The sequence below is a fragment of the Coregonus lavaretus genome (assembly GCF_964263955.1).
Source record: "Coregonus lavaretus genome assembly, chromosome: 7".
NCBI lineage: Eukaryota > Metazoa > Chordata > Actinopteri > Salmoniformes > Salmonidae > Coregonus > Coregonus lavaretus.
Genome location: NC_139994.1, coordinates 22,518,952 through 22,539,150, shown reverse-complemented (window position 1 = coordinate 22,539,150; position 20,199 = coordinate 22,518,952). Strand labels below are relative to the sequence as shown.

The 20,199-nt window shown below is 43.5% G+C and overlaps 1 protein-coding gene across 1 annotated transcript in view; it reads left to right on the top strand.

Moving 5' to 3' along the window:
* Window positions 1–20,199, top strand: part of LOC311132905 (A-kinase anchor protein 9-like) — a 120,177-nt gene that overhangs the window by 12,589 nt on the left and 87,389 nt on the right. The window contains exons 2-9 of the mRNA XM_084166281.1: window positions 7,000–7,272; window positions 10,974–11,018; window positions 11,627–11,686; window positions 12,717–12,866; window positions 13,640–13,795; window positions 14,280–14,477; window positions 14,772–17,684; window positions 19,138–19,224. Coding sequence (XP_084022407.1) covers window positions 7,000–7,272; window positions 10,974–11,018; window positions 11,627–11,686; window positions 12,717–12,866; window positions 13,640–13,795; window positions 14,280–14,477; window positions 14,772–17,684; window positions 19,138–19,224 — 3,882 coding nt within the window. The remainder of the gene's footprint in view (window positions 1–6,999; window positions 7,273–10,973; window positions 11,019–11,626; window positions 11,687–12,716; window positions 12,867–13,639; window positions 13,796–14,279; window positions 14,478–14,771; window positions 17,685–19,137; window positions 19,225–20,199) is intronic.

The following is a 20,199-nucleotide window of genomic DNA, read 5'->3' as shown; positions in this document are numbered from 1 at the left end:
TTTTTGGGGAGACTGAACATATTAGCAAAAGTCTGAGTTTATAAGTCTTAGGTCAAAACATGGATAGCCATTTTTGAAGGAAAGGTTAAACACAAAAATGATAATTATGAAAACATTGTCATTTCCATTATTACTTTAGAGAGGAAAAATGACCACTATGGATGTTACAAAGTCTGAAATAGACATTCAAAGATTTCTTACTCACTATCATAACACATTTGTTGTCATCTGGAACATTTCTAAAATGTCAGAAGAAGGCATAGGATTATGTAATAGTATACAGCATAGGCTAATGTCGTGACGCGACTTTCATTAATAAGACTGTTATCGGATCAACTAACTATGTTTAATTGTTACTCGATTAAATGAATCATGTAACTGTTAAGTCATTAGGATTTGGGGCATCACGGAAGAAGTTGTTTATAGAGTTACCATCTCCCAAATTAAACTAAAGGTCTTTACCTATCAATATGTATAAAACAGTCAACGTATTAATCATTACCTCTTATCAGTCGTCATTCTGAACGAGAGAGAGAGAGACTTTTGGAAACTACCCTCAAAGTAATCATAACACTTTGCTCACGAACCACTGCCCGTTTGGAGTAAAAATCATCATGATATTTACGTGTGGATGTCTTTGTTTGTCATCTATCTCTGTTGACCTAAGCCCTCTTGGAAAGGAGGTTTTGGCTTGGTCTTCGCTCAGCTCACTTGTAAAGATCTGATTGTCCTGTGGGTGTAAGGCACTGATTGTCCACAAGAGGTCACAATGTCCTTCTTCTTAGTTGTCCTGGCTTGTATTGGAATGTCTTCAGAACAGCTACTTAGCTGTCCCAGTGATTGTCTGAAAGGGGAGTTTTCTCCTCTCCACCTCGTGTGGTTAGTCAGAGTTTGAACCACTTTACACACACAGCTGCAGCCTGGCGATGTTCAGGTCTAGTCTGGGAGGTGATCTTCTTCACCTCGGGTTGAGGTCCAATGTTCCAACCATTTTCAGACGTGTAGACCACCGTCTCACGTCTTTCTGGTCTGATATAAATTTGTCTTTCAAGCCTTTATGTACTCTTGGTAAAAGGGGGCGTTCCATCATGCTGACACGATCTCTGAGCTCAATCGGGGCGTGGCTACTTACTGGTGCAAAGCTTATATGAAAAACAATTATCTCATTAGAAAACAAATTACATTCCTATCTTTTAAAAAATACTCTCATCTGTATACTTTCCAAATTACAATATTTTCTTGATACCATTCTTAATGGCATCACAAAATAATAAACAATATGACATGATTCTTCTTTAGGTCCCCACTGACCATACCACACATTCTTAACTTAGAAATGTTGTTCCAGTATTCACTTGTTGGACATTAGAGTTTTGGCGGCAAAATTATTCTGGAGACAAAGGGACAATAACAATCAATACTGGAGAGCAAGAGAGAGATTCACCTCCTGCCTAATTTACGACCGAGTGATAAGGTGTCAAAACCGTCCCGGTCCCCCCTCCTCTCTTCTGTGGGTGAGCGGGGGTCTGGTTATTGTCAGCCATTGCCAAGCTGATCTGAGGCCTCGACTGTCCTGTATGAGGATCCATGACACTAAGGCCATACACCACACCGGTAAATGATGCTCTTTATATATATCAAAATGAATCTTTACCAGTTAAATGTAGACACAAATATGAGATTTATTTTGTATGACTCCTTTTCAGAAATATTATATTAAAGTATGCAAATGAGGCACTATAAATAGGCCAACGTCTATACCACCAATACACTTTTCTGGACACCGAAGTAAGTCAGCAGAATTTTGGGGATTTCATTTGAATAACACACTCCAGGACTTTTCACAGATTGTGCATAAACACTCTTCTCATCTTTCTAAAAAACACTACTGAAATGTATGAGAAATGCATTTCTGCATACAGTGCATTCGGAAAGTATTCAGACCCCTTGACTTTTTCTACATTTTACAGCCTTATTCAAAAATAGATTCAATTGTTTTTTCCCTCATCAATTTACACACAATACCCCACAATGACAAAGCAAAAACAGGTTTTTAGAAAATTTTGGAAATATAAAAAATTGAAATATTACATTTACATAAGTATTCAGACCCATGTCTCAGTACTATGTTAAAGCACCTTCGGCAGCGATTACAGCGTCATGTCTTCTTGGGTATGACGCTACAAGCTTGGCACACCTGTATTTGGGGAGTTTCTCCCATTCTTCTCTGCAGATCCTCTCAAGCTCTGTCAGGTTGGATGGGGAGCGTCGCTACACAGCTATTTTCAGGTCTCTCCAGAGATGTTCGATCGGGTTCAAGTCCGGGCTCTGGCTGGACCACTCGAGTACATTCAGAGACTTGTCCCGAAACTTGTGTGCTTAGGGTGGTTGTCCTGTTGGAAGGTGAGCCTTCACCCCAGTCTGAGTTCCTGAGCGCTCTGGAGCAGGTTTTCATCAAGTATCTCTCTGTACTTTGCTCAGTTCATCTTTCTCTCGATCCTGTCCCAGTCACTGCCGCTGATAAACATCCCCACAGCTTGATGCTGCCACCACCATGCTTCACCGTAGGGATAGTGCCAGGTTTCCTCCAGATGTGATGCTTGGCATTCAGGCCAAGGAGTTCAATCTTGGTTTCATCAGACCAAAGAATCTTGTTTCTCACGGTCTGAGAGTCCTTTAGGTGCCTTTTGGCAAACTCCATTCGTGCTGTCATGTGCCTTTTTACTGAGGAGTGGCTTCTGTCTGGCCATTCTACCATAAAGGCCTGATTGGTGGAGTGCTGCAGAGATGGTTGTCCTTCTGGAAGGTTCTCCCATCTCCACAGAGGAACACTGGAGCCATCGGGTTCTTGGTCACCTCCCTGACCAAGGCCCTTCTCCCCCGATTGCTCAGTTTGGCCGTGCTGCCAGCTCTACGAAGGAACTTAGTGGTTTCAAACTTCTTCCATTTAAGAATGATAAAGGCCACTATGTTCTTGGGGACCTTCAATGCTGCAGACATTTTTTCGTACCCTTCCCCATATCTGTGCCTCAACCCAATTCTGTCTCAGCTCAACGGACAGTTTCTTCGACCTCATGGCTTGGTTTTTGCTCTGACATGCACTGTCAACTGTGGGACCTTATATAGACAGGTGTGTGCCTTTCCAAATCATGTCCAATCAAATGAATTTACCGCAGCTGGTCTCCAATGAAGTTGTAGAAACATCTCAAGGATGATCAATGAAAACAGGATGCACCTGAGCTCAATTTCGAGTGTCATAGCAAAGGGTCTGAATACTTCTTTAAATAAGGTATTTCTGTTTTTAATTTGTAAAAAATTAGCGAAAATGTCTAAACCTGTTTTCACTTTGTCATTATGGGGTATTGTGTGTAGATTGATGAGAGAAATGTTTTTTTTTAATCAATTTTAGAATAAGGCTGTAACGTAACAAAGTGGAAAAAGTCAAGGGGTCTGAATACTATCCGAATGCACTGTATATTTTCTAAGTATCACATCATTGTTAAAAAATCAACAACTGCTTCTGTAAAAGTCTAGAAAATACATTTCAGAACAAGCACACACAATGTGGTTAATGCACATGCTTCTGACAATAAAAAGATAAACCAATTATAGACCATATAACGCCTTAATGAAAGGAAAGCGTTGCAGAGAACGTTTCAAGAAGATCCAATGTAAGGGGCATGTTTTACAAAAACCTTTGTGGATGTTACATTGCCTGTCCCTATCATATATTCAGAATACTGTAGAACTAGCAAAGAACTCAAGACACTTCAATTCGGTCTGTATTACTTCATTAACATCTCAACTTCATAACAAACATGACAGCTGTGAGTGGAATAGCAAGCTCTGTGAGCCATTTCGAAAAGCCATGAAATACACCGAACAAAAATCTAAACGCAACATGCAACAATTTCAATGATTTTACTGAATTAAAGTTCATATAAGGAAATCAGTCAATTTAAATAAATTCATTAGGCCCAGATCTATGGATTTCACATGACTGGGCAGGGGCCCACCCACTTGGGAGCCAGGCCCCCACCCACTGGGGAGCCAGGCCCAGGCAATCAGAATGAGTTTTTCCCCATAAAAGGGCTTTATTACAGACAGAAATACTCCTCAGTTTCATCAGCTGTCCGGGTGGCTAGTCTCAGACAATCCTGCAGGTAAAGAAACCGGATGTGGAGGTCCAGGGCTGGGGTGGTTACACGTGGTCTGCGGTAGGACGTACTGCCAAATTCTCTAAAACGACATTGGAGGCAGCTTATGGTAGAGAAATTAACATTTAAATTATCTGACAACAGTTCTGGTGGACATTCCTGCAGTCAGCATGCCAATTGCACGCTCCCTCAACTTGAGACATCTGTGTCATTGTTTTTTGTGACAAAACGTCACATTGTAGTGGCCTTTTATTCTACCCAGCACAAGGTGTGCCTGTGTAATGATCATGCTGTTTAATCAGCTTCTTGATATGCTACACCTGTCAGGTGGATGGATTATCTTGGCAATGGAGAAATGCTCATTAACAGGATTGTAAAGAAATGTGCAGTGGTGGAAAACTTACCCAATTGTAATACTTGAGTAAAATTAACGATATCTTAATAGAAAATGACTCAAGTAAAAGTGGAAGTCACCCAGTACAATATTACTTAAGTAAAATACTAAAAGTATTTGGTTTTAAATATACTTAAGTATCAAAAGTAAATATAATTACTAAAATATACTTAAGTAAACCACATGGCACCAGGGATGTTCTCTTGATAAGTGCATGAATTGGACCATTTGTCCCGAAGTACTTTTGGGTGTCAGGGAAAATGTATGGAGTAAAAAGTACATTATTTTCTTTAGGAATGTAATGAAGTAAAATATATATATATATATATATATAGCAAAGTACAGATACCACAAAAAACAACTTAAGTACTTTTTAATGTATTTCTACTGAAGTACTTTACACCACTGCAAATTTGTGCACATAATTTTGAGAGAAATAAGCGTTTTGTGCATATGGAACATTTCTGGGATCTTTTATTTTAGCTCATGAAACATGAAACCAACGCTTCTCATGTTGCATTTATATTTTTGTTCAGTATATGATTGACTGAAAATCCTTATTCGAGACTTGGCCAAAATGTATGCAATTTTCTACTTTAACTGGTCATAAAGCATAATAACCTATAGGTAGGGTGGGTTATTAGGAACTTTCTCCACCAAAATGGGATCACAAGTTGGCGGGCCACATCAAAGCAGGTGGCGAACCAAAAAATTGCCCCTGGATCAGGACACATGTTGCAGATCCCTGCTAACTGTATAGCTGTATGCACGAGTTAGAGCTGCATTGAGCTCTAGTATGATAACCTACTGGAAATGTGTCCTTTTTTAAGATACATTGTCCCATGGTGCAGTCAGCCCCCTCACAGGTACGTGGGCTGTAGTATCCTTGGCAACAGGGGTTACCTGTTGCTCGCCATGCCATGTGACACCTGCTTCCCACAGTGGCCTGCTGTTTGAGCTCCCCTGCTGTCAGCCAGCTCCCATAGCCGGCCATTCAGTTCACTGGCTCTTGCATTAGCACTCACTCAGTGGCTGTCACCAGCCCCTTATCCATAATGGATATCAGGGCTTTTACTGTCCAAGCCATGTAATTAGTGCCAGCATTCCCTTGTGGCGATTAATTGTACAGAACCCCTGCTGTTTGTGCACTGAGGGAAATTAAATATGTTTGTGGGTGCAGACTGCACACCAAGGGAAGTTTGTGTACGTGTGCACGACACATGGTGTGTGTGTGTGTACACGCTCCGGGAGCTAATTTGTGTGTAGTCTATGTTTATGTAGGGTATCTGTTTACATATTGTAAAATTAGACATTGGCATATTACATGGAAATGAATGTTTTTCTCATTAATTAAAACATAACAGAGCAATTCATCTGTTGATACCGTACAATTCAGCAGGCCTGGCATGATGCATCTCAATATACTAGCAGCCTAAATTGTTTCTCCAGGTCTCTGTGCTCTGTTAGAGCTAGCTTCTAGTGAACACACTCCTCTTAAAAGCATCAGATTTGTCCAAGTGCCGCTCCAGATTAACCTGTGATTGTCCACACACCCTCCGTCTACGTTCGTCTCAAAGAAAGTCTGCCCCCTCAAGGGATATGAAAATGAAAGTCTGAAAGTCGATGAAGGGAGCAGCGTGGTAGATTAGGATGGACTTTGGGCGACTTTAGACTTTGCTAATCCCAAATCCGCCATTTGCTCAAGTAGCGTTTGGCTCTCTTCAAGACTTACATGGATCCAGATGTATTCCTCCTTTCCTAGCTAAACAGTTTCTCTTCCATTTGTTACTAAAGACATCACTTTGCACACTAATATTTAGGAGAGGGGGGACAATTGTAAACGGCGAAAGCTTTATGGTGGGTGAAAACTGCAGTTTATCCATATACCTAATTACCAATCCGTTTAAGTCATTAGATGTTTGACATCTAGGAAGTTAAAAAAAATGTAATCCTTTTAGCGGGTATTTAAAAGATTAGGAAGGAAACTGTTGGTCATTAGGGGCCTATGTACGGCAAGGATTCACAGTTGCATCCGAGGTTGCTGGCTCCGGGACGCACGCAATGTTTCCCGCAAGCTTTACTAAGCTATGTAGCACTACTGTAGGTATTTTTGTCTTGTAGATCTTTTTCCCGACAACATTTTTGAATTTGGAACACCAACTAAAGTAGTTGATTCTTGGGTAGGCCTAATCTAACAGAAAAGGCTAATTGAACTAATCAAAGATCATTTGAAGTTGATTGTGGTTGCTTTTTTAAAGGAATGTAAAGTGTAGCATTTAGTATAGTCAGTGTTCAGTGTAGCATAGCATCTAGCCTTAAATCTAGAATTTAGCCAAGTTTGTTGGACTGCCTCTTAAGCGGCGCAGACACACTGTAATCTCTGTATTTATCCTCACTGACCCTGCCTTGCCTGTTGTCTGCTTTTCCTCTCTCCCTGTGTGACCCCAGTTGGCTGAGTACCGGCAGAAGAAAGCTCATGCCGACAGACAGAAGAAGAAGCAGAAGAAGAAAAAGAGAAGAGAAACCGACGACGACCCGGGTGGAGATGGACCGGGTAGAGGGGAGGCCGAGCAGGAGTTAGATCAGTCAGTGGGGGAGGGAAGTGGGGGGGAGGTAGGAGGAGGAACAGGGGAACCGGACCCCCCTACCACAGAGTTTACCTTCGCCAGGACCCTGCGCAGTGGTGAGACGGTCAAACACGACCAGACGTACACCATAGAGGTAAGGCCAAAAACCTCTGGACCATCCCTAACCATTGATTGACCATTTGAATTGAGCTTCTCCTAGCGTGCAGCCTTGCTTGAGTTGGAAAGTTGAATAGACTAGAGAAGAAACTGGCTTGGCTCAGTAGTGTTAAAGGGGATAAGAACTGGTTCTTCCCCTGGCCATGAAATTATGGTTTATTAAAATAATATTGGTCTTCTGTGAGGAATTTCTCACAACTTGATCCTAGACAGGGTGAACTGATTGAGCTAATCAACCATTCATCAAGACCTAGGTTAGTTGAATCATGTATGTTAGCGCTAGGTTCTTTTTTTGCTGATGCTATGGTAGAGAAGTAGCCTAATGTGTGTAGGGATACATTGTAAGCAGTAGTAGCCTATATTTATGTGGCTTCCTGTATTGTCCCATACTGATCATCTAGTGAAAGATCATGGTAACTTGAATCACAAATATGAATTAACACTAAATGTGCTCTTTATTTCTAAAGCATTGGTACAGTTTTTAAGATACACATTTTAATTGCTTGGCTTGAAAAAGTACGAAATGAATGCACTTACGTAAGTTGCTCTGGATAGAGTATCTGCTAAATGACTAAAATATACATGTACAATTTTGAATAGAACATTACATTAGATAAATAAAAATGCAAAACGTAGTAGTCCAAACATGACATAATAATGTTTTGGTAATCACGCATATTTAATGCCGGGGACCCTGATAAGCGATTCACATTTTGTTGCATCAAAGACGTTGTCTGAATCCATTCGAGCAGAATGAGCAGTGTCTCAAGTCTCATAACAGTCCCCGGAATTAACCTATGCAGTTGCTATGAGCGACTTTTGTGAGTGCCGATTTTCAAAGGCGCAATATTAAAGCAGCGTTTCCCAAACTCTGTCCTCGGGACCCCAAGCGGTGAACGTTTTGATTTTTGCCCTAACACTACACAGCTGATTAAAATGATCAAAGCTTGATGATTAGTTGATTATTTGAATCAACTGTGTAGTGTTAGGGCAAAATCCAAAACGTGCACCAGAGGACTGAGTTTGGGGAAACCCTGGGTTAAAGGGATGAACAGTGGAGCAGCCAATAAGTGTCCTTGTTAGTGCTGTGTTACCTTTTGATTTGCTGAATCACAACACCTTTTTGGCTGAATTTGAAACCTGAGTTACAGCTGGCAAACTGCATTTCTTTATTTTTGTGAATATTGTTATTGTGCTAGAGGGTTGGGTTAGAGAATTCTTTCAACTTTGGTTAGATAATGAGCAAAATAATAAACCAAAAGATAAGGTAAGGATTTGGTGAAAATTTAGTTCAGGCTTCTTTTCCCAGCTCTTCAGACATGTCTTTATAAAGTTTAATATAATAAATAATATGCCATTTAGCAGACGCTTTTATCCAAAGCGACTTACAGTCATGCGTGCATACATTTTTACGTATGGGTGGTCCCGGGGATCGAACCCACTACCCTGGCGTTACAAGCGCCATGCTCTACCAATTGAGCTACAGAGGACCAAAGTTTAATTGCAAGCTTGCTCAATGAATCTCTCCCTCTCTTTCAAATGACCGTCTTAGCCTGTCATTATTAATATAACGCAGCTCGCCTCACAACCTTGAGCGCATTCACAAGCATTGAATAGGTTGCATGCACCATGCCACCCCCAACTCTGCACCTACGCTGAACAATGCAAACTCCTCTCTTTCTTTCCTCCCTCCCTTCTGTTCCTTTGTGCAACTTGTGTCACGAACAGCATTAATAGTTTTCATTCCCTCTGTTGCTGAAAAACCACACAGCATTTCTTTCTCCCCTTGCCGACTGAATGTAACTGGGAAATGGTGGGTTGCCGTGGCAACAGACAATTGATTTTAAACAGGTTGAGCCGCCACGTCCTAGTGTTGGAGAGCTTTGTGGCCTTGCAGCACAAAACGGACCCGGAGGTGATTGAATAGAGTGGCTGCTGCCTGTCATGACTACTGTATTTCTATAGGGGCCCCGTGTAGCTCAGTTGGTAGAGCATGGCGCTTGCAACGCCAGGGTTGTGGGTTTGATTCCCACGGGGGGGGGGGGGGGGTTGGGGGTGCAGTATAAAAAAATATATGTATGTCGCTCTGGATAAGAGCGTCTGCTAAATGACTAAAATGTAAAAATGTAAATATAGGCATGCAGACATTTTGAGCAGCAGCACGCCTAAACGTTTGTCATGAATTTCCACTTCGGTCATTAATGATAAAATGTTCATAGGTCCAAGATGCTCATGAGTTTAGACTCGTGTCATTGAGTTCAGACTCATCTGAATCCATATTTGTAATAATGAGACTGATAAATGGTTCAACCATTTTGTTAGAACCATTTTAGTTTTTAGTCTGTTTCTTCTCACAACAATGTGTTTTCATTTCCAAGACAAAGGGTGTAATTGGCCCTGGGCGCACCATTGAATCAACACGGACACTTTCCAAGTAGCCATACAACTTCCCCTGCAGAGAGGGGTTGCTGTGGAAACACCATCTTCAAAGTGTTCCCCTTCCAAGGCACTTGTATAGGCAGATGGCTTCACAGAGATCTGTGCGAGTGCTAACCTGTTGTATTGTCTCTCACCGGTGCATATCTTAAACAGATTAACCGCGTTTCCCATCTGACACAAGTGGTATAATAGAGGCAGACTTGCTGATTATCTGACAATTTGACGTCCTGATACAATCAAATCCATGATAAGCAGCTTGCCTATCTTTGAAAATCATATTCACGTTTCCGATTCATACATTTGAAGTGATATGCCTACCCTAGATAAATGTTACGTTACTCCAATCCCCACAGGATCTTTTTTTTTCTGCAAAGTTACAAACGTGAGACGTCAACAATCTGACACTTCTCTTAAGACATCACATCCAGTGTTGCTACTAGGCTACATCCAATGCTGTTTCCTATTCTACCTTCCCTAGAATCACCAGAATTCAACAAGCACAGTCCAAGAAATATAGGCTAAACTGTTGCTGATACCAAAGCCATTCAAAGTCTCTCCCAATCGTCAATGAAAAGGAACTATCGGCCTACTGTGCCATAAACTCGGACATAAAACCTCTCATTTCATTTCTCCCCGACTTGCCCCATGGTGTTCCAAATTTGTATATTGTTTAAGTGAAATTAGCCCCTCTAGAATAGGCTCCAATGATCACTGCCATTATTCCATTGAAAAGGACCTGTCTTATAAAAGTAGGTTGCGCCCCGTGATTGAATGTGGCACAGCATGCTTCCAAAATGCCCCATTGAATGTAGGTCAAACGGGCAGACAGCATTTGACATCGCCATAATTAACCTATTCTTCTCCAGAAACTGACCAGAACTGGCTGCACAAAGACGAATCGGAAATGAGAGGACAATAGCCTTGTCATATCATGAACTGCTCCCCAGTCAGTCCCTCTTTAAGTAATGGGACTGTAAAGCAGAATTCTAGCTGTACACACAATGTTGACCTAGGGTGGGCTTGTTTTAGCTAAAACTGCTTACTCATGTAGTTATGGTCCATCAGTTTTAATGCACTTTGAAGCTTTTTTTTTCTCCCCTCTGCTTGTTGTATTGAAATGTAATCCACTCTGCTCGAGTTGAGGTTGTGTGGGCCACTTGTACTGGTGACTCACGGTGGGCCTATTATGGTCCTCCCCATGCAGGGTCTGATGAATCCTCCTCTTGTTTCCTATTGCAGCCAGATAGTGAAGTGTCCACCACAGCCGAAGACTACTCCTCCGAGGTGAGTTAACTTTGTCGTAGTTTACACCAGAGAACACTTTTAAATGGAGTTAATATACTGTACTTGAAGGGATAGTTCACCTAAATTGCAAAATGTTTTATTTGTTTCCTCACCTTGAAAACAATATTTCCCCCATTGGTTAAGGTTCAGATTTGACAGGGGGTAAGCTGAATCTAGATCTGTTAATAAGGTCCTCTGCTATTTACGATTAGTGTTACGGTTCGGGGCTTAGGTCCTTGGACAGGCCTGCCTTTTCCCAGGTTGCCTCATGGAACAGACCACATGACTTGGCTAGCTTGTTGCCAGGCACTCAGCTCCCCAAGTCCCCGTCTGGCATTTATCTGAACTTGACAAGTCAAAGCAGTCCCGTCGCACCTCTCACCCCCCTCCCCTCTTCTACAGAGCCGCCATTAAAATGTCTGCCTGTGACACTGAGTTTAACGGTTTGGAGAAGGCGGCAGTCATTACTTTAAAGCCTGACATGGACGACAGAACCAAAATACCACATTTAATTACGTCCTTCATTCTGTGCACTGTACACCAGTGAACAATGGGAAGCTGAACCATGAAATCCCCCTGCTTTACCAGACAGTATTGTGAATTAACAGGTGAATGGCTGCCTTGAGATGACCGAGAACCCAATGGAGACTTCCAAGGAGTTTATCTGGGTACAGTACGACAATTAAATAGACAACAAGCTACTGTCTCTTTTTACTGTAACACGTTTGCTCTGTCTCCGCACTGCATTCTGACCACCTAACCCTGAGATTTTCCTCAGACTAACTCACTAACCAAGTCCCTTTTTATTCTCTGCTTCTGGAATCCTCAGTGTGCGCTTGTGAAGTGGTTTTAATTTCAAGGCCAGGGACTGCAGTGCAGCAACAGCAGCATTGTCCGTGGGCTGCTGCCGTCATCCTTTAACATTTACTCCCCATTTTAACAGCGGGGATGGGGAGTAGGGAATCGGGCCTGCTTGACATTTCAGATGTGTAAATTACTCTGGAAGTCAGACCAGAAAGAGGAAAACAGAAGGAGGAAGAGAAGTAGAAAGAGGGATTGGAGGATGGAATGATGAAGTGGCTAGAGAAGAGGGCGCTGGACAATGATGCAAGAGCTGCTCATTTGCCAAGGCACGCAGGTAATCCTGCCATTTGCAGGCAGGATCAGAGGGTGAGAGAGGGATGGAGGGAAGGGAAAAGGGAGAAGGAGGGGATAGAGGCTGAGAAAGACAGCAAATGAAGTGATTGACTGTTTCTGTGTGATTTTGTTTGAGAGTAAAGAAGTAAAACCATTCTAAGAAGGAAAAGAAGAGAGAGCGAGGTAGAAAGAAAAAGAGGAGAGCGTGACGTTTAAGGTAAGAGTAGTGAAGTACAAAGGTAAAGCGAAAGAGGGAACCATTGTCAGCACAGTGCTCTTTAATGGCTGCCAGTTCTTTGGCAGTTTTGGATGTTGGCTAGTTAATTTCTACCATTCCCCTCAGTTCTGTGGCAGCCTTGGATGCAAACTAATTGCTTCAGTGGTGGTTTTGTAGGTTAGCTAATTGCTAAGCTAGCTACCATTTCCCCCTCAGTTCTGTGGCAGTCTTGGATGCTAATTTATTGCTAAGCAAGCTACAGGTACCATTTTCCCCCCTCTGTTCTGTGGCAGTTTTGGATGTTAGGTAATTGCTAAAATAGCCACTGTTCCTCCCCACAACAGGAGGAAGTGGACCCTGTTCAGCAGGAGGTGAGGGGTGGAAGGGTACAGGTCATGGAGGAAGAGCTGGCTGCCAAGACTCTGGCGGTAGAGGAGCTGAGCCGAGAGCTGGAGGAATTTAGAGCGGCCTTCGGCACAGAGGGGGTGCAACAGGTAATATGCTACATGTACATGCGTGGTCTATGTGTATGTATGAAGGAATTAAGATTGGTAGTTAGAAAAATAGTAGATAAGCTGCTTCACCTGTCAACTGCAAATGTTCATATAACATTTACATTTTTTGTAGTCTGTGTTATGAGTCTAATTTTCAAGCAGATTGCATAATGGGTTGGCCTTGCTGAGCCCACGCTGCGGGGCTGACCTTCCTTTGAGGGTGCAGCTCTCATATTGATAATAACGCCATTACCCAGCAGGGGTCACTGTTAAAAAATCAGGTTATGATTAATATTTTATTTTTCCACTTCTGTGGTTTTCTATTACAATAATTTGCATGGTTTTGTTCGCAGTAGTTTAGGCCTACTTATTTTCGTTCTTATCTTTCAAGGAACCTATTTCTAAGCTTTTATATACTGATATTCAGATTACTGCTCAAATATGAGAGATCTCTGTAAAGATCAAGTGAAATGTCAAACACACGTAACATGTACATATAAATTATTCTTGGTATTTCCCTTTTCAATGGACTCATCCCCTTTCTTGTTTGGTTAAAAAACATTGATCTGTGGTTCTATTACCACCTATACTCCTTTAAATCACCTCTACCCTCAAATATCCCAAACTAGCTACTTCCATTGTTGAGACCACACTTTGTCTTTATCAAAGTCAAGCCAGTGTACTATTTTCTTTGTCATACTAAAGTGTGACTTGTGAATCACTGACGTTTATTATGCAAGGTATACGCACTGCACTTTTTTTTTCTCCTCCAGCTGCAGGACTTTAAGGCTGCCTTGAAGCAGCGAGATGTCATCATCACCCAACTCACAGCCAATCTGCAGCAGTCTCGCAAAGAGAAGGACGAGGCCATGAGGGAGTTCCTGGAGATGACTGAGCAGAGCCAGAAACTGCACATTCAGTTCCAGCAGGTAAGACATTCTTGTCTAGGCTATACACTACACTAGACTACATTACACTATACCATATTATCCCACCCTAGTCTATAATAGAATAAGAAAACAAGATTAGTCAGGTGAGGTACAAACCTTTAACAAGTGTAGGGTTAGACTAGGGTTGCAACATTTCTGTAACTTTCCCAAAATAACCTTTCCAGAGAACCTGGTTGGAATATTCCGGGAAATCAGGGAATCCTCCAACCGGGATTCCGGGAAAACCTGGGAATATGGGGAAAGTTACAGGAATTTTGCAACCCTAGGTCAGACATACCTGTACCAGTCCTATGCAATCCTATATTTCCTATGCCATCTTATTCTGTCTCAAGCTTTTCCCTGCTCTATCAACATTTAATGTATTTTATTACCCTTCTAATAATTATACAACAGATGTGGTGGTGATATTGTTGTTTTCCCTCATTTCCACGGGAACATGAACACCCTCTGGTTTTATTGACAGCTGCAGGCAGGTGAGACGCTAAGGAACACCAGCCACAGCAGCACAGCGCAGGACCTCCTGCAGGCCAAGCAGCAGCTCGTTCAATACCAGCAGCAGCTGGAGGAGATGGACAGTCAGGTTAGAGGGCATCAAGTGATGAGCAAGGAGCAGCTGCTGCAGGTCAGCCAGCTCCAGCACCGGCTCAACGAGGCTGACATGGTGAGGCGGCTGCCTAGTTGGTGTTAGTCAGTGCCTGTCATTCATGTGAAAACGTCTGCTTGTATGAAACGTATTGAGATATATTCAATGGATCTGTTTTATAGGTGGTTGATTGCAGAGTGCATTTTGAAATCTGATTTACATTTCTTACTATTATTACCTTATTACCTTACAAAAACAGAATTTAGTTTAAAGGCTGTTTTGTATAAGTTTTATTTAAACCGTTTTAGTATTAGACTTTAATTATATTTTTGACATTTTACCTGTATGTCTAATAAATACTTTTCCTCACAGGTGCGAAGAAGAACAGAAGAGTCATTTGCACAAAGGTTAAATGAGAAAGACCTGCTGATTGCTGAACAGGAGAGAATTATGGCAGAGCATGAGCGTTCCCTAATGCAACTTAGAGAAGAGCTCACACATGTGGGCAGAGGGGCTGAGGAGTCATTTGCCCAAAGGGTAAATGAAAAAGACCTGCTGATTTCGGAGCAAACTGCAATAATAACAGAACATGAGCGTACACTGACCATGCTCAAGGTGGAGCTTACACAGGTGGGAAGGATGACTGAGGAGACTTTTGCACAAAAGTTGAACGAGAAAGAACTGCTGATTGCCGAGCAAGAGAGAGTCATGTCAGAACATGACTCCTCCCTCCACCAGCTAAAGGGTGAGTTGACGGCCTCTGAGAAATGCTTAAACGACCTCAACCAGCAAATGACATCAAAGGCCCAAGAGCTGGAGAGCTGTAAGAGGGACTTAGAGAGCACTAAGGGTGAGTTGAATAGCTATAGGGTTGAGCTGGAGGGCAGTAAGGGTGAGCTGGATAGCTGTAGGGTTGAGCTGGAGAGCTGTAGGGTTGAGTTGGAGTCATGTAGGGGCGAACTCTCAGCTTCCAGGCAGAAGGAGCGAATGTCCTCCAGTGAAATCCAGCAGCTGATGGGCACCGTAGAAGACCTCCAGAAGCGACGCCACCAGGGCAGCCTGTCAGAGAGCGACACCCTCCAGAGGATGGAGGAGGACTCAGCCCGCAGGCTGGAGCATCTCCGGGCGGAGCTGGACGAGATGTACGGTGAGCAGATCGTCCAGATGAAGCAGGAGCTTCGCTTGCAGCACTCTGCGGCCCTGGAGCGGGTCACAGAGCAGCATCGCGAAAAGCTAGAGCTTCTAAGAGCACAGCAACCCGCACCCAGTCCCAGTCCTGAGGTGGTGATCGAGCATAAGGGCAAGATCGCAGAGCTTAAGCAGAGGCTCCAAGAGGCCCATGCGCTCCGTGAGAAGGACAGACAGGAGCTGACCCAGGTGGCACAGGAGAAGCTCAACCTCCAGGGTCAGGTGGTTGACCTGCTCCAGGACCTCCGCTCAGCCCACGTCAAAGTGGAGCAGGCCTCCCAGAACTTCTCTGTCCATGAGCGTTGTCGGGGTGAGCTGCAGCGCCTCCAGGAAACCATTGATGACCTGAAGGCCCAGCTAGCTGCCACTGCAGAGTCGGCAGAAGAGATTGAGGCCAAGCACGAGTCGGAGACAACCAACTACAAGATCAAACTGGAGATGATGGAGCGGGAGAAGGACGCGGTGCTGGACCGCATGGCTGAGTCACAGGAGGCGGAACTTGAAAGGCTGAGGACACAGCTCCTCTTCAGCCACGAGGAGGAGCTCATTCTCCTTCGGGAGGACCTCCAGAGGGAAAGCCAGGTCAACGCTGAGAACCTCCTCAACGAGGTGTCCATCCGGCATGGCCAAGCCCTGGCGGAACTGCGGAACGGTTACGAGGGCGAGCGGGACGAGCTGTTACACCAAATTTTTGCACTGAAAGACGACCTGAAGATGGCGCTGCACAGCTCGAAAGCCGAAGAGCTGGTGGCGCAACTCAAGGAACTTCAGGTGGAGGTTGAGGAACTGAGAAAGGGTGGAGAAGAAATTGTCAGAATGGAGAAGGAAATCCAATTGCTGTTGAAAAATAATGAGCTGCTAGAAAACCAGTCCAAGGAGAGAGAAAAGAGCTGGGACAACAAATGGAGGGAGCAGGAGTCTGAAAATAGGATTTTGATGGAAACCAACAACGCCATGAAAGAGGAAGTGGAGTCCAAGACGAAAACATTTAAATCCCTCACCACAGAAAATGAACAAAAGCAGCGACAAGTGGTAGAGTTGCAAGAGGAGATTGAAAAGCAAAGGAACACATTCTCTTTTGCCGAAAAGAACTTTGAGGTGAACTATCAGGAGCTCAAGGAGGAGTACACGTGCCTTGTTGAGGTAAAGGCGCAGTTGGAGGAAAGGATTCTCAAGGAGACACTCGTGTATGAATCAAAACTGGCCAGCCTCCAGTCGCAGATTCAGGAGCTGAAGGAGAACAAGGAAACTAGCAAAATGGAGGACAGCGGTGGTTCTTCGATAGAGAAAGGCACTACTGAGCTGATGGAGAAGCTGAAGGTAGCTCTGACAGAAAAGAAGGAACTGGCTGTGAGGCTGTCTGAAGTTACCGAGCAGCTGACTGTTACAGAAGGCGAATTGGATGAGCTGGAAGGAGAGCTGAGTCAGGTCAGGAGAGAAAACAAGGAGGTCATCGCCCGATTCGAAAACCTGGAAGAAGAGCTCGATAGAGAGCGGGAGACTCTGAAGGAGAGAAAGGGAGAGATGGAACTGCAGAGAGAGGAGGGAGGGAGAGCTGCTCAGAGCCAAGCGAATCTCCAACAGAGAGAGCAGCCTGTTCAGTCTGCAGCCCCAGCTTGCTCCATCGAGGATCATCATCTCCAGATCGAATCTCTCAAAGGGGAGGTAGACGTACTCCGCTCCTCCTTACAGGCCGCCGAAATAGAGCGAGACCGCCTCCGACACACCACAGAGGCTCAGCAGCAAAGCCAAACGCTCGCTCCGTCTGCAGCCCCATCTCAGGTCTCGACTGTGGGGGAGGGACCTGTTGAGCGTAGCTCCGCTGTCGAGCCTTCAGCCTCTGGGTCAGACAGGCGCAAGACACAGCAGCGGCGAGGAAAGAAGAAGCGCCAGAGCTCTGCCCAGTCAAAAGAGAAGAGGGAGAAGGAGGAGGTGGCGGAGAGAAACGAAGCTGAAGGTTCTACTGCTGCAGCAGAACGGGAGGCGCGGCCTCAGATGGAGAGCCAGTTTCCATCGAGCTCACAGCAGAGGACCGGGGAGGAGGACTCCACAGACGGGTACCACGGAGACGGAAAGCGAGACGGCGTTGGGAAGCAGGTAGGCATTCACAGGCAGCAGCTGCTACAGTCCTCTTAGCTGGAATGGCCCACGCTACCGAAACAATAAGTGCCTTGCCTTTTATATTTTTTTCTCTCTCTCAATTCCAGCCTTTTCATAAGTCTGATGAAACAATATTTCTGATTGAGCAGTTAAAAGGTTTTATAGAGCATTTTCATTGGCTCATGTTAATGCACATTACACAATTGACTATTGTTGAAATAGCCAGTTAACAGTTGATCATGTTCACAACCAGTACTACGTAACGATGTATCATTACTCCCTTGTTAAATCGTACAATTGTTTATCATTACTTGACGCAGGTGAATGATATCTGTATTCATACACTGCATAGACTGAACCGAAGGCTTATTTAAAAACCTGGCTGAGGTGAGGTATGCCTGTTCTACCACTGACATTTTTATTCATTCAGCCAATCTCTAGTGACTGATAGGCTTGATTACAAAGTGCCTGGCAGAGGCTGGCTCTCATAGGCAGTGAATAACACAAGTACCCTCTTAGGTAAAAAGGGGCTCAATATTTTGTCTGTGGTTGTCAGGCCACACCACACATTGTAAAGCAGGAGAAGCTGAAGGGGGAGCATCAGTTCGTTCAATGCACAGAGAGTCTGTAGGAGAGCCTGTTGCATAAACACACAGTATTGACGCTCCACTCCATGTAACATTTTCAGATCGTTAAAATTATTACGTTGAAATCACCAAGCTTTACTCAAGCTGTTATGTAAGAATTATAATCAGTGTTCTATGATAATTAGGCTCTTCAAAGATTAAAAAGAGCCATGAAAAGACACAAAGCGTACATCGTTATCTTTCATGAATATCTTTCTCTAGCTAAGGAACTTCTTTGCTTTTATGTAGAAAAATGTATACATTGTAGTTTCTTTCCATCCTGCAGGGAGTAAGTGCTTGAAGGTGAGAAGCCATTTTGTGTCACTGCCACTCGTGTCTCACTTGTATTATACATGTCCAAGGCTTCACCTAAGTAGAGCAATGTCAAAGATGCACAGCATTTGTCCCTCATCTCGCATCAGTGCAGCACAGTATGTTCAGTTTCACTTACTGGGAAGGACCCCTTGACTACACACAGTAGCATCTTCATAAGCAACATTTACACCAATATTCATAAATTATTTTATCAAAAACAACAAAATGGTGCTATTGCCTCTTGATCTTGGTATCAACACTGCGTGCAAGTGAAGTACACCTCCATATGTGAGACATAGCATTCATTGCTATTAATGAATTACTAATAGAGGTATAATGAAATTCTTCCTAAGCTGTCTTAGTCTTTACAGTGTGGCCTTCTCAGTAAGCGCTTCATTGTGTTTTATGCTATACGTATTGTCGCCAGACCACATCAACATTGTTAACATGTTTTATATTCACGTTTAAACTCTTCTGTTACAATGGCTACTTTTTTCTCCTCTTTTCAGGAGAAGAGAGTAGATGGGATGGCGTGTCGGGCGGACCCTGTAGTGAAGCGAGAGGAGGAGGACCGGGACAGCGAGACCACAGAGCATGTAAATGTCACCCGAGCTCACATCCGCCTGTGCTTTTAGCTCCGGCCTGAGTCGCTGCCTTTGATGCATCAGAGAGTAGTACAGTGGTTTGGGAGGGTCAATCAACAGGTGGCAAAGCTTCATAAAGAACTATGGGCACCCAGTAGTAAGGTTGTAATGAAAGGCAAACCTTTTTTCACCGATTTTTATTATCAAGAGTCATATTTTGCTTGGTTGTTATTGTGTCAGCAAGTGGTATACTGTCCAGACTGTGCTAATAATCAGTGTGAAATAACCAAAGTATGAACTATGAATCTGTTTAGGAAGTTGCAATATGCAGTTATTCAACCTTTCAGTTTCATAGCAGTATTTGCTAAAGAACAGTGTCACATTCTACATAGCTACATGCATTAGGCTACCAAACATGTGCTTGACATCAATTTGATACATGACCTACTGTAATATGTACAGTATAGCGCTTGAGTGGGTTGGATAAATTGCTGTCTAACAAAGCATTATGAAAACAACAGTGTTACCATTCCACACAAAACGTACTGCGCACAGCAAATAGCAATAGGAAAAGAAAATCACAATTTCACACGAGTGTAGCTGCAACACATCTGCGTTTACACATCCATCCACGGACGAGCGAAAAGCCTTGCCAGCTCCGCATTGTGGTGTTGGCTGTAGAATGGATAATAGCTGGCCCCTCATTTGTTGTGCTAAAGCCCAGGTGCTCCCCTCCCCCCCTGTCTCGCTTATAAAATCAGAATCCGGGAAACAGGCATTCTCATTCAAAACAATGTTCTGGGTGGACTGGCCAACATATATTGGGGGTACACCATTTTGAATGTTTGTTTAATTAAAGGTACACTCAGCAGGCCAACTTCCTGCTTATATCAACAACAATAGGCATGCCTACATTTGGAGGGGCTAATATTGGTTGACAATCGTGTTATGTTTATATTGCTAAGAATACCTTAAATTCATTGTGTA